The sequence below is a fragment of the Portunus trituberculatus genome, chromosome 46 (assembly GCF_017591435.1).
Source record: "Portunus trituberculatus isolate SZX2019 chromosome 46, ASM1759143v1, whole genome shotgun sequence".
Lineage (NCBI taxonomy): Eukaryota > Metazoa > Arthropoda > Malacostraca > Decapoda > Portunidae > Portunus > Portunus trituberculatus.
Genome location: NC_059300.1, coordinates 3,220,158 through 3,235,455, shown reverse-complemented (window position 1 = coordinate 3,235,455; position 15,298 = coordinate 3,220,158). Strand labels below are relative to the sequence as shown.

The 15,298-nt window shown below is 37.6% G+C and overlaps 1 protein-coding gene across 9 annotated transcripts in view; it reads left to right on the top strand.

The window, feature by feature from the left end:
* The first annotated feature begins 1,430 nt into the window (after nt 1-1,430).
* LOC123519903 (serine/threonine-protein kinase Tao-like) overlaps nt 1,431-15,298 on the top strand; it is a 65,560-nt gene continuing 51,692 nt past the window's right edge. For 3 of the 9 annotated variants that reach the window (XM_045281579.1, XM_045281577.1, XM_045281576.1), the window contains exons 1-6: nt 1,531-1,668; nt 6,679-6,911; nt 8,197-8,346; nt 10,710-10,905; nt 11,034-11,146; nt 14,302-14,517. In XM_045281579.1, the coding sequence (XP_045137514.1) occupies nt 6,756-6,911; nt 8,197-8,346; nt 10,710-10,905; nt 11,034-11,146; nt 14,302-14,517 (831 nt within the window). In that variant the 5' untranslated portion in view covers nt 1,531-1,668; nt 6,679-6,755. The other 6 variants (XM_045281574.1, XM_045281570.1, XM_045281571.1 and 3 more) reach the window with 5 other exon arrangements.

The following is a 15,298-nucleotide window of genomic DNA, read 5'->3' as shown; positions in this document are numbered from 1 at the left end:
TGACGCAAAAATCCTTTAATCTTAACGCTTATTCATCATCATTGTTACTTTAAACAGTTTTGCCTGTAAATAGGTTTTGTTTATTAGCTATCCTTTATGTACCGTACTGTATGGCGCTTGCTTTCAAGTGGTTTCTGCATTAATAACTTCATAATACCTCAAGTAATATGTAATACTTCCTATTCATTGATGTTTGTTCAAATAGTGTACCTACATACATTAGTTTGTTTCAGCAGCATATATAGGGTGGAAAGCTATGTGTTATGTAGGCTACCGTGTTGTTATTTTCCTTTATTAATAAAATCATAAGTCCTTTGATTCTTTCCTTCCACAAAAAGTATGAGCAATGATCATAAAACCTGCTGCCCAAATAGCGATTAGTATATCAGGTTAGAACAATAAGGCAGGGTAAACTTCTCTTTTGTAAAAAAAATAATGATAATAATGATCTTATCTCATATTCTTTTTATTGGTGTTTGACCTAGTATTAAAGTAGTAACATGTCCAGCGCAGGCATAATTTGGTTACAGAGAGTAATAGCTACGAATCATGGGTACTCTACGATGATTTCAATGAATAGATGGCTTTCAATCACTTTCTCCTCTACATCCCCGAAAGAAATACAGTATTATTATCACATCATCATGAGTATTTGATTAGGCCACTGCATTTAATGTTAAGTTACAATCATGGATTATGGATTATGTACTGCGGGATAATTCAAATCTATAGATAAATTGTTTACCATGTTCCCTCTTCTAAGAGAGAGAGAGAGAGTGAGTTTGATTACAGAACACCTAGGGAGTTGAGTCGCTTTACTTAGTCATGAGTAGCGAACTGCATGATAGTCTCTGCATATTGATAACATTGAGCCATTTCGGACCTCCTCCCACGAAAAAAAAAAAAAAAATCTGAAAACATATATCTCTTCAAAAGCGTTTGATTATGTACGCCGCAGCTAATAATTAAGGTTGTAGCGCCTAGCCGAGCTGCACATCGTGCCTTGATTTATTGACAGATTTACATGTGATATTTAATCATTCTTCTTCCTTTTCCTTGAATAAAGTTCAAATATACTATTCACATACATGTTTAGTGTAGGTATAGCTAAATTGCTGTGGATAGCTATGAATTATGTACTGCTACGAGTATAGATGACAGTCAGACAATTTCCTTCTCCCTACCAAAATATCATAATCTTATGACATATCCATTAATTTTTGATTAATAAGGTGTAATTAGATTGCAGTGAATAAGATATTGGACTGCTTATTGCACAATAATGTCAATCAACAGATAACTTTTCAAATTACTTTCCCTCCTCCAGATCCCAAGGAAACGCTAATCTTATCTCAGTTATTAGTGTTCAATTAAACACATTGCATTTATATTAGTTGAGTCACAGCTGGTAGCCATGAGCCGCGCACCGTACAGGACCACAGCTCCAGCAGAGTGAGTCAGCCGCGCATGCGCCAGTAGACGCCATTTTCATTCTGATCTGTGAGAGAGAGTGAGTTAAAACATGATGTTACTTTGCTAATTCTGAGCTGAGCCTCTCGCTGATCGATCTGGGAAGAGGCTCATGTGTTAGTGGAGTGTGTGGCCTGACTGGGGAGCCTGAAGGCGGGGCGGGGCGGGGGGCAGGAGGCGACAGGAGAGACAGGACGAGTGAGTACAGGCTGTGTTTTGGACCTGTGGGGACTCCTGGGAGGGGAGGCAAGGCTCTTTTGCCTCCGTTCTCCCGCAGTGAATCAGGGTATGAGACATGCAAGTGCATTTCTGACACATCACATCCTCGTCCTACACTCCTGGCGGGCGGGGACAGGTGTGCAGACAGGCAGGTGTCTTGTGCGAGGTGTGTAGCAGTGGTGGTGGTGGTCCTAACCCGCCACCAACGATTTCCTGTTTAGTATTTCATAACTCATTTTTCGGCGGGTGTGGTGGTGTGGTGAGCGTGTGGTGCGTGCGGTGTGGTGTTCGTGGTGGCGTGGGTGTGTGGTAGGAGTGTGGTGAGGGACTTGATTGGCGTGTGTGTTGCAGCTTGTCACCCACTAACAGGTGAAGGAGGGAGGCTGGCTGGGTGGCACTGCTAGCACGCCATGGGACAGTGCCAGGGTGTGGACAGTGCCTCCCAGTGCTGCTCTGAGGGGCTGGTCACTGCGGCATCACTATGGGGTGTCAGTGGCAGTGTGCTTGTAATGGCTTTTGTAATAATTGTGCCACGCCTATTGTGTTTGAGTCCTTTACGTGTGGCAGTTAGCTAGCCAGCGTGTTATTACGAGTGTTGCAGTGCCAGTCTAACCTTCCCCTGGGCTTGGGTGAGCTTAGGTTAGGACTCTGATGCTATAAACAAATGTTGTAAGTATTATTTGATATCCAGAAGCATTTATCCATACCAGTGTTATATGTGGTTAGTTTAGGTAGTGCTTATGTGCTGGAAACAAATGTCATAATCTGTAGTTAGTATTTTAAAGCATATATACATACACCTCACATCCTTACTGCTCATAGCCATGTTACATTAGAGATTAGGTTTGGTTAAAGCTTTTGTGGTAAAGAAACTAATATGTATACCTTTAACCATGTTTTGTTTGAGATTAGGCTAGGGTAAGTTAGGTCATGGGTGTTAGTGCTGCAGACATCATAATGTAGTGGTAGTGTCTGAAGGCAGGTGTCCATACAGTAACACCCATATTATGCATTGCTATCTGAAGTTAGGTTAGCTGTAGGCATTTAGAGCAAAGGATCATAATAAGAAATGCTTTGCTCTCTCACCACAATTATTTTTCAAAGCCATAGAGATGATTAGTGGGGTTTCCAAGAGTATTTCTCCAGTCAGTAATGTAGAAATCTTGTCAATCTGTCTCTAGAACCTAAAAAAAAATAGAAAATAAAATAAAAATCATCTAAATTTAGATAGGTAAAGCTTTTTGAAATAATGGAATGAAGCACAAAAGTGTTTGAGAATACAAACCTAAGAACAAATGTCATAATTGATGGTGTCTTAAAAGTCCATATTTGTATATTGTTATCCATACTGTCCATAGTCATTAGGTAAGGTTAGGCATTGAGACAAGGAAGAAGTGTCACTCCCCATGTCAGGTCAGATATAGAATTCAAATTAATGGTTTAGAAGGTTGGTGTTATTTCATAGTAATCAATGCCATTTTTTTTTAAATGTCATTGTGAGTTATTGGACTTTATTCCTCTAGGTAGGCATGTTTTAGTATTGTTTGGTGCTCTTACTTGTTTGGGTGTTTTGGGTTATTGACTTGATATACTTAATTGGTGCATATATATTGTTATTAGAAATGCATAAAACACACACACACACACACACACACACACACACACACACACACACACACACACACACACACACACACACACACACACACACACACACACACACACACACACACATGCACTGAATAATGAAGTTGTTACAGCACATAATATGGATAACTTTAAGGAAAAACTGGATAAATGGAGACATGGAGACAAGACACTATGACCCCTGCTTTAACCCTGTACAATACAACTAGGTAAATACACACACACACACACACACACACACACACACACACACACACACACACACACACACACACACACACTGACTTAAGAGATTTGACTTATGAAGACAGACTGAACAGAATGCAACTTCCGACCCTGGAAAACAGAAGAGAAAGGGGAGACCTGATAGCAATATACAGAGTGATGATTGGCATGGAAAAAATGGATAGGGAAGATCTGTGTATGTGGAATGAAAGAATGTCGAGAGGGCATGGGAAAAACTAAAAATGGCCACTTATAGGAGAGATGTGAAAAAATATAGCTTCCCTCATAGAAGGGTGGAAGCATGGAATAGTTTAGACGTGGAAGTGGTCAACGCAAGGAATATTCATGATTTTAAGAAAAAGCTGGACATTAGTAGATATGGAGACGGGACAGTACGAGCATAGCTCTTTTCCCGTATGTTACAATTAGGTAAATACAATTAGGTAAATACACACACACACTTAAAACAAGAAAATCATTATTCAACCATAAAAGACTGTATGCCAATTATAAGTTAGCAGATTGTACGTAAGTGACTCTATGTGGGAGTTAGGAAACTGTTGTATGGGAGGAATAAGGAAGGGGTTCCAGTAGTAGTATTACAGTTAAAGAGATTGTGTGGCACAGCTAGGAGGCCTTACATAACAAATACGGTAGATTAATTAGGTTAATTTAGGTTGGGTTGGCATACAGTAGAGGGACAGTTAGCAGATATGTGAAAAAGGTTCATCCCTTTGTCATGCCGTGGAATCATAGACATAGTGATAGTGAGATTAGATTGCTCTTTTGTGTGTTTGTAGGTGTGTGTATTCACGGTCACCTGCTGATCACCCAGCCATCCTTCCCTGTAACAGAGCAAGCTCAGAGCTCATAGACCAATCTTTGGGTAGGACTGAGATCACACTACACTCGACACACAGGGAAAGCAAGGCCACATCTTCAATTATATTCCATACCTACTTGCTGCTAGGTGAACAGGGGCTACTCATTAAGTGGCTTGCCTATTTGCCTCGCTGTGCCTGGGACTCGAACCCAGACCCTCTTGGTTGTGAGTCAAGTGTGCCAACCACTATATTACACAGTAGTGTAATTCACCTCGGTCGCCTGCTGGCTGTGTGTGTGTGTTTGTGTTTGTGTGTATGTGTGTAAGTTTAGGAGGTTTAGTAACATGCTAGTATACATAAAAAATTCCTATAGGATTGGTTATGGTATGGTATGGTTTAGATTATTTATTGTGTGTGTGTGTGTGTGTGTGTGTGTGTGTGTGTGTGTGTGTGTGTGTGTGTGTAATAGTAATAATAATAATAATAATAATAGTAAATGGTTTATTAAAATTGCACTTAATACATATACCCTATACTGAAACTTCACAAAGGGGTAGGGGAAGGCATAAGACTAGTTACGAGAAACTATCATAATGGTTTATTTCTCGCTTCCTGGTGGGAATCGCATTGAGGTGGTATTGGTTTGTGTGCAGTGCTTTCTGTGTGTATGTGGTGAAGACATGAAAAGAATAAGTATAGGAGGTTAAGTAACTTGAAACACCTATATAAATTCATGTAACTTAGTACTGATAATAAAGTGTTAAACTGTCAGCGCATTGCATCAGTTTTTGATGGTTAATAATTGAGTTCATGTGTATTTATCTTTTCTATGCACCATAGGAAAGAAAACACTCAGGGCAGACAAAGACACCTGTGTACGATGTAGTAGCTATATAGATTAGATTTCATAGTAATTCAGGTCTAGGAACTGTGGAATGTCTTATCAGTCACCTGCCCTCATCACCTCTCATGTAAGTTGGGCTTTGCTAGGTTTTACTTATATTGATAGGTCTTGGGAGTGAAGGTGCCTTAATGGGATAGGTTGTGTTCAGTGTTACTTTTAATGGGCACCAAGGATTATAAGGGAGGGAATTTTCTAATCATTGGAGGAGGTAAGGATGGAAGTGGGAGAGATAAAACCATGGCACACTCAATTGATAACCCCTGAGTGTCATTGAAGCATAATAGCTTTTTAAGTCATGTTATAGCCTAACATGCTTATCAGTGAATGAAATATGAAAAGATAGGCATGGGATTTGAAAGAAAAATGTGGGAAAGTACAGGTTTTCACGTCCTGTGATCTGTTACAAGTGTCATTCTTTTATTTGTGTCATGCTTCCTTTTTTTAATGTCATAAAAATGCAAAAGAATTGATAGAAAGGGAGTGTAATGGCCAGCTTTAGAGTATTATAAAACCACTAGGTTATTGATCTGAAGGCTAAATAAATTTATCATTCTAGGGGCCTGAGATAAAACCTATGTCAGCTCTGATGATGTCACAGTGGCATGCTTTTTGATCACAAAAGGCCTTGGAGATTTCTGGCCATCGTTGACACTTCTTGCATTAATTAAATAAGATGTAAAGCTGCCCATGAGAAGCACCATGGCCAAAGACTGAATCCCTGACATGAAGGCATTAAATAGGTGTGGCTTTTTAGACACCTGGACCACAATAACTGCAGGGTTCTTTATGCTACTACTGTTCTTTATGCGCTACTGTCAACTCCTTTCTGTATGGAGTGTCTGAATGCCTGTCTCGCTGGTAACTTTTTCTTTTCTTTTTTTTCTTTTTTTCCCTTTTCTGTTGCCCTTAGCCAGTTTTTCCTTCTTTCATGAAAAATGTTTTGTTCCTTGAAATAAGAGAAATGTTGATTTAAAGGCTATAGCAATGGGAGAAAGGGGCAAGGGACTGGTGATGGGATACAGAGTATGTTACACCTCAACAGTTGTACTAACCCGTCAAGCTATAAGGATCCAAGTTGTTCTTTAAAATTTGTCCTTGGTATGGGAGTAACTCAGTTTTTGTGTTTTTATTGTTTCTTTGTTCTCACATACCTCTCACTATTCTTGTTCTTCATTATATTTTCCTTCATTTTTCCTCCTATTTTTAGGAACAGCACTCTTTTTTTCCTTACATCTTCATCACCAACCCAGTTATTTTCATCCTGTCTTGTAACTTAATTTGTTTATCATTTGGATTTTTGTGGTGGTGTTTTTGAAAGTAAAATTTGTTTGGATGCACCACATATATATCCTTAGTATTGTCTTATTCTGTGACCATATGTATTTTCAGATGGATGTTTTGCATGAGTGATGTAACCAGAAGCAAAATATAGCCGCCGCGTTAGCCTCGGCTGCCTCGTCCCCAAGATGGCCACGCTCATTCGGCCGGGGAACCTCAGAAACCCTGAAGTAGCTGACCTGTTTGAGCGTGAGGATCCAGAGAGACTCTTTGATGACCTACGGGAAATTGGCCATGGAAGTTTTGGAGCAGTGTACTATGCTCGGCATGTTGCCAAAAAAGAGGTAATGCTTTTATTGCTTATAGAGGAAGTTGGTATTCAAAAGTATTTCTTTCAGTATAAGAAGTATGGAGTTGTTTGTTTCTTTTAAAAATGCTTTGTGAATTGATTTTTCTTTTTATGATTTATAAATGGATGTTAATTCTTATGTAGTAAGTGATGCACTGGTACTGCTAACCTTGAAAGAGTTAGTTTTGTAGTTCATGTTCTTTTGATGGTAACCCCCAACTACCAGAATACAATATTGTTTAGAAGAACGGTCAACCTAGATATTCTAGTCTTGTTTGAATTGGTGCTCATTTTTGTCATCTCATTGTAATTTTGTTACATCCCTTTTCATATTCTCAAACTAAACATGGCAACATCCTAAATATTGTTATATATTTATCCATGTTATTCTTTTTATTAATGAACAAAGTCTTCACATTAACATACATGTGTCTGCCTGCATTTCATACCATTGCCAAGTGTAATCTACCTTCCCAGAAGATGCCTGCATGTCTCCTTACCTATTCTTGGTTTCCTATCCCTGTGTTTTGTACTTTCTAGTGTTGATGTGGTCAGGTGCAGACAGGCTCATGTGATCACCTCATGCCCTTTGTCTCAACATCTGTGAGATTTGCATAGTTTCTCCAATATTAAAGAGCTCTTTAAAAATTTTCCAATTAATGTTTCTTATGAAGTGATATATGATGTTTTATCATTGTACGAGTAGTTTAAAAGTTTTACTATTTTGTTTTCTCTGTTTTAAAGCTTTTTATTTAACTGAATGTTTACTGTTGTCTTGACAGTTTAGTTTGTTATTTTTATGGGCTGAAAATATCTTACTTCTTTTTAGAAACAAAGTTTTATGATCTGTATTTTATAGTTTAGTTTGTTATTTTTTATGGGCTGAAAATATCTTATGTTTTTCTTTTAGAAACAAAGATTTATCTTCTATGTTTTACATTCTGCTTTGTGTTTTTGCATTTTTTTTGTTTTTAATATTTTAATTCATTTGGTTAATGTAAATAGACTACAGTTTTTCTTTTTTCAACTGCATTTAATATCTAGATTTACTTTCATGTGTAATATTTTATTGTTTCTTTCAAATGTAAAACGAACGCTGTGGTCAATAAACTATCTGTCTATCTATCTATCAGGAAAGAAATTTGAATAAAGGTTTAAAGTTTGCAGGATTTCATTGAAAAATGATGGTGCCAAATTTGCTAAGAACACCACCTGCATGAAATCTTCAATATATATATTGATTGATATGTTTAAAGATTGTAACTCTATTTTCTTTCCAGGTGGTTGCTATCAAGAAAATGTCATATAATGGTAAACAAAGTGCTGACAAATGGCAAGACATCCTGAAGGAAATAAGATTCTTACGTAGCCTCCGCCACCCAAACACAGTCACCTACATAGGATGTTATCTTAAAGAGTCAACAGTCTGGGTGAGTGAACAAATTTCTCAATGTGCAGTGATAGGCTATTCTCATTGTATTTAGAGATGGTTTCTTAAAAGTTGATTTTCTTTTGTTGTTATTTCTGTTCAGTATGGCTGTCAACATTATGATCCTTGTTGCTGCTAACTTCCTTGCCAGGTAAACTTTGACTTTTTTGCTCTGCTCAATCTATTACTTTTACAACACATGTTTCATAATTTTCACAAATGTTTTTAAGACCATTTCCTCAACTCTTCATTTGTAGAGAAATATCTTAGTTAAGGGGAGCATCCAATTTAGATCGGTAATGGATCGTTGCTTCATATCTCCGGTAAATATACATGAAACACTCTGATTTTTATGTTGTGAAGTATTGAGAACATGTACATCAATATTAGACATTGATCCCCATTCTAGTCCCTAACCCTGCCGTGCAATTACAATTTCAACTAAAACTTACGAGTGTTATTCTGGCGTTATTATTTGCTCCATAAACTTCATTTTCCTGTGGCAAAGACACGTTATAATGTGAAAGGTTTCCACGTCATTAGATTTTTCATTTCATCTTTCGTTTTGGTTTTATGATTTTTTTTTTTTTTTTTTTTTTTTTACTTTTTTTTTTTTTTTACCAAAAAAAAATACAAAATTACAGGTCACATATATTAAAACAATAGTGACATGAATTGAAAGAAGAAGTATTCTTCTTTTTAGTTTTAGTTTCATTGAAATTAAGCTAAAATTGGCTTTAAAATAGATTTTAGAAGGGGAATAACTTGTTTTGAGATACAGGCCGATAAAGTTTATCGATCAATCTCGATCCCGTTATAACACACTAGGAAGTTTATTCAGGTTTACTCTATGTTTTTTTTTATTATCTACAATCTCATAATACAATTTGATGTATATGAGGCTCTTAGTCCCCTCCTGTCAATGATATATTGGTCATGAAGAGGCTTTTCTTCCTACCTCCAGCTCTCACTTTTTCTGGTTGTGATGTGTTCTTGAAGTTGCATGTTGTGCAGTGCATAATTATGGTGTTCTCGTATACATCAGGCTCAAAACTGTAGTCAAAGGCAGGATTTGGGCATGAATAACGAAAGTAAAGAAGATTTTTCAGCTTCCTTTTTGTCAGCATGACAAGCTCGTCGTCACTTTCCACATCTTCATTTCCTCTCTCAATATTTTGTAGAAGAGCTTCTCTAATTGTGAGTAATGAGGCCTTTTCCTCTTCATTTCCTTGTCTTTGTTCAGCGTGAGATGTGGTGAGGTTTGGTGTGGCGGTGGTGAGGATGGTGGTGGTGGGTGACGCAAGGATGTGTACTGGAGCATTTGGGGTGTCAGGTTCAACACGGTCTTTTTATTCTTTTAGCTTCCATACTCATATTCCAAGCGTCCTTCCTCTGCTTATTCCTCTTAGACACCCACCCCATGGTTAGCAGTAGGTGAAAAGCAGGATGTAGTAAATAAATTACATGCTGTTTAGCAGAGTGAAGGGTGGGTAGCGAGAGACACAACAACAACCTCTCTAATAGCTTTCCCCCTACTGAATCTCGCTGGTGCCTTGGTTGATGCCACCCATAGACTTTCAGTGTTGTCGTATCATGTCCACCAAAAAAAGTTAAGATTTTTGTCTTTTTTTCGTAGTTTTTTTGAGAGAAAAAAATTGATTCTGCTGATGTAAACAAACGCTCGTGGTTGAGCATGGGACCTTTAAATGGCATTTAAATGGAAACCAGTGCGTGTTTCACCATAAAACTTATTGAAATAATAGCTAACATGTTAACCTAATACATATTTTTTTCCACAAAAACATTATTTTTCATATTTTTTCGGTCTCTAAATCGGATGCCCCCCTTAAATACATAAATGCATCTGTCTGTTCTTTATAACTGTCTACTTGTTTGTGAACTTTATCCATGTACAGCTAATTCCCTACTTGAACCAGCCTTCTTATCCTATTTTTTTTTTTTTAGCTAGTGTCATGTCAACTCCAAGGATTCTAATTGGTAAATATTGGTCAGGAGTTGTGATGTGTGAATTACGCCAGATTTGTTTCAACTCCATTTTGTATTTGCATCCTACCTTCTTTCTATCCTTGCTTCTATAGTTTGTCATACCCCTCTATGTATTTTCTCCATCTAAGCCTCCCCCTCCCCTGATATCTCTCTCTCTCTCTCTCTCTCTCTCTCTCTCTCTCTCTCTCTCTCTCTCTCTCTCTCTCTCTCTCTCTCTCTCTCTCTCTCTCTCTCTCTCTCTCTCTGTCCCATTTTTACTACCTTGAATTTGAATTTATTTTTGGTCTGTAGTTGGATATTTGTTGTAATAGGTCACCAATATTTACTAGTGAGTAATTTTGAAACCCTTATTTACAGCTGGTAATGGAATATTGTCTGGGATCAGCATCAGACATTATAGAAGTTCATCGACAGCCTTTGCGAGAAGAAGAAATCAGTGCCATCTGTGAAGGCTGTCTACAAGGCCTCTCCTATCTACACTCATTAGGAAAAATTCATAGAGATGTTAAAGCTGGTAATATTCTCTTGACTGAAAATGGGACAGTGAAACTTGGTGAGTGATAACTTTTCATTTTGTATATCTATTTGACTTTATCATCATAGTATTTTTTGAATATGTACTATCTCTTGATTATGTGTCAGTGCTGTTGACTAAGTATAATGAGCTTTGTTAACTTACAGCTGATTTTGGAAGTGCAAGTATAACATCACCTGCCAATAGTTTTGTTGGGACTCCATACTGGATGGCTCCTGAGGTTATATTGGCCATGGATGAAGGACAGTATGATGGGAAGGTGGGTATTGATTGTTGTTTTAATGGCATGGTCATGGCTGGCTGATAAGGGTTTTTAAAGTTTTGATTTTCTCATGACTGAGGGCATGAAAAAACTGATAACTGCTGAACTATTTTGACTGCATAGGAAATAGTAGTCCTGGGGATGGGGAGTGGGGAAAGGACATTGTGTTGTTATTTCATCACTCAGGCTTTTATCAATTTACAGTCTTCTTTACCCTATCAGCCTGCATAGCAATGGGAACAAGTACATCTTTTTTTTTTTTTTTTTTTTTTTTTTTTTTTTTTGCTGGCTTCCCTCCTGCATGGGGAAAAAAAAGAGAGAGAGAGAGAGAGAGAGAGAGAGAGAGAGAGAGAGAGAGAGAGAGAGAGACCCCAGGATGAGCAATTTAGCAGTAAACACCAAAAATAGCCTGTATTCACGCACTTCTTTCAGGTGAATTATAATGCTGTAGCAAATTGCATTGGGCTCATATTCATTATCAACTATTCTTTTTTTCTAATGATTGCATCAAAATGCTTTTGTGTGCTATGGATTTTGAGAAATGTTGAGTTAAAGAGGAGACTTTTGGAGTAAGCGAGGCTCCTGCCCGCTCTGTGTTTGTTTCGGTTGCATGGTCATGGCTAGTGCGTAATGAAAACGGATGCCCCCATGCTCTAAGTCCTCTATGTAGACAATACTATAAGCATTCTCCATGCAGTCCTGTGATATGTGGCTACTTGACTATTTTACATTTGTTTTGCCCTACAGTGATGTTTGGGAGTCATTGTATTATATACAAGTAATGTTCCTCTCAGTGTCATGTTACTGTCACTCTCATTAATACCTATACGAAAAGTACTTTTATATCATCTCTTGGGTATATGTACTTTTACTTATTCATTTGGTAAATTACGGATTTATTTTATTTTACTTTATTTCTCTGTAGCGTTCCTTTTACACACCCTAACAAATATTTTTACTATTTCATTTGCAGTTTTCCTTCAAAAGAAAACAAGGCATACATAATACATGACATACTAGTAAACGCCTCAGGAGGCGATGGACAAATGAGGCTACAAGAGAGAGAGAGAGAGATTGTTATTTGCCAACGGCTCTGTGTTGATCTCACAATGCAGATCCCCTGTGTGTGTGTGTGAGAGAGAGAGAGAGAGAGAGAGAGAGAGAGAGAGAGAGAGTTCTTGTAGTATTCTGCTGTCACTAAGACAGTATGTGGTCAAGCGCCAGTATAACACCAGGAGTTGAGGTGTTGGGCTGCACAGTGTCAGGCAGAAAATTGGACGCATCAGAATCAGTCAGTATATTTCTCTATTGTGAAAGCAGGGAAAATACTGGAGTAGTCTAAATATATCTTGGGCAGTGTTATCAACGAACGAACAGTAAATATTATCAAAGACAATAAATTTAACGTGAAAATAGCAAAGTGGCTATAACCTCCCCTAGCCTGTCTGTGGAAGAGTGGTTATAACTGCCTCTGGCCTTTTAGGGGTTGATAGTATTTATCTATAGCTAGGCAGGCATAGATATGTGTCTGTCTTCATTATGTTTCTTACTAGTAATTGAAATGAGATACCCAAGATGAGTTTTTGGTTTGAGAAGAAAGGGTGTCAGAGTCACTATAATGAAGCATAGCAGTTTTGTTTTAGTAAACAAGTGTGGAATGATTGAGGGAGTATAAAGCAGCACTTCAGATAATTTGGATGTTTAGAAAAATTAATGGCAAGTCATGGAAATGAAGAAAGTATGTATATGAGTCACTGCAAAAGCCTCTCAGTCCTCTAGTTAGTGAGAGGTCAGAATGATTGAATATGAGTGGAGGAGGAGGAGGAGGAGGAAAGGGTATAAAAAAAACTTCTAAAGACAGGAAACATATCATAGGCATTCCTTGAGGAAATCTATCTGGGACAGTATCAGATTAAGGGGACTGTCCGATTGGGTTTTCAAAAAATCGAAAATAAAGAGGTACGCGAGTAATTTTTATTTATTTTTTCATTGATAGATGACTGTTACACGATGTTAGTTCAGTAGTTACAAGTGAATCGAACCATAAATAACTGCATGAAAAAAAAAAATTTTTTTGAAAAGAACATTTTTCCTATAAACTTTGTCACCGGAGGGCAGATTTCAATTTTGCTGGTACATATATGAAACGGTATAAAAAAAAAAAAAAAAACTTTCCATCTCAGAATTTAGAATTTTTTTTATTTTGATTATGAATTTTTGAATTTTTTTTATTTTATTTATTATTTCTTTATAAAATTACATTGTGGTGCAGAAAATAAATTTTTCCAAATTCTATGAGATGGAAATGTAGCAGCTTCATTGAGCTTCAAAATGATACCTCAAAATTGAAAATCTGTTGAGAAATGTGGGAGAAGATACAATTTGAATGATAAAAAAGTGAAAACTGAGAAAAGGCAAAAAACTCCAGAGATGTCATTTTTGTCCTCTATGACCCTGTACATTTATTTGGGTTGGATATTTCGTGCTCATACACCACCATGTACATCATATATGTTTTTTAGGCATGTTTAGAATATTCTGGAAGACTCATATGGCACCTGGTCCCCCCTGTACAATGACGGAAGGTATTAGTCGCTCAAAGGTGAGGGTGTCTTCCATCCATGCATGGTCGGTACAACTTAGAATTTCCCCTTGCACCGTTTGTTTAGACATTGTAAGGCAAAAAAAGCAGGTAAAATAGGCTGGATTGTGGCTTGCAAGGTGTGAAACAACAGGTGAGATACTCAATACATCCTCCTTCCATCGCAGTCACATGGACACTGAGATGGAAGGGGAGAGGGTGTGTTCCTGTGTACGCCATAGTACTGAGTTGCCAGTGCCCGCCTTTCCTTACCAAAGAAACCACTTTTCATGGCTTTTTCTGTGCTTATCATCATTATTTATGGTACAGCGAGTGGCGGGAGAAGCCCTGGGCTGCGGTGGGCGAGGCAGAGGCCCTTTAAAGTTTGAATGCCCCACGTATTTTAGTGTATTTCCCCAAAATACTCCATCACTATGTTGCTATATGTTCAGGGATGCTCTGGTGGTGTTTTGGGGATTTTTTTTATATTTTTCAGATTTTTTGGTACCATGGCCACTGGATGGTCCCCTTAAGATATATGAAATACACAATTAGTATTCATATATTCCAGGTGGATGTATGGTCCTTGGGCATCACATGCATAGAACTGGCTGAGCGCAAACCACCCTACTTCAACATGAATGCCATGAGTGCCTTGTACCATATTGCCCAGAATGATGCCCCCAAAATGCAAGCCCCTGATTGGTCCAAAGACTTTCAGCACTTTGTTGAAGCTTGCCTCCAGAAATCACCACCAGATCGACCCACTTCAGCAAGGCTTCTCAATGTAAGTTCATGTTGGTGTGGTGATTTTATTGTTTTATGGTTACCTCAGCTTGATGTTGAACTGGTTAATTTAGTTGGTTAGAAATAAGTTGTTGACTCTAGTTTCTCCCAGATAATCAAAGAAATATATTATTGGAGAATACATCTATATCTGTACAGTATTCATGGCAACAGGTAAATTAGCAAGTTTTGTAGCAGACACTTGGCAGATCAGGTCATGTAATGAGAAGCTTGTATTGTAGTGACCATAGAAAATAGTAATAACTTGATGGGTAGTTTCACTGCTATCTGGTAACCATATTCAATATGATTTAGGAGCAGTTCTTATTTCATAGGTGTTGTTTTCCTTGGGGAAAAAAAAAAAAAAAACTGTGGGATGGACCCAAACAAGAGGATGTGAGTGGTGTTACTATAGTTGATGTGAAGTGGAGGAAAAGAAATCTTATTTTTTAATATGTGCTGGTAATGTGTTTGGAACATAAGTCTTCTTATCTTTCTTTATATTAAGGAGACAGGATTCCAGCATAAGGGAGCCAGGTTTGCTTCTATTACCCTAGCAGATTAGTTTGCAAACTTTTGATGAGTGGATGGCCAGTGGTATTGATCTGTAAAGTTATAAGCAGTTTCATCTTCTACGACATCACTATAGTTTATAAATGTATTTTCAACAAATACTTTTTACTTATAGGTTTATTCGAGTTTAACCTGGTTATAAGTCTGGTTTTATATCTATGTAAAACATGTCAGAAAGTTGGTGGATCCAAGGACCAAACATTTTCCCA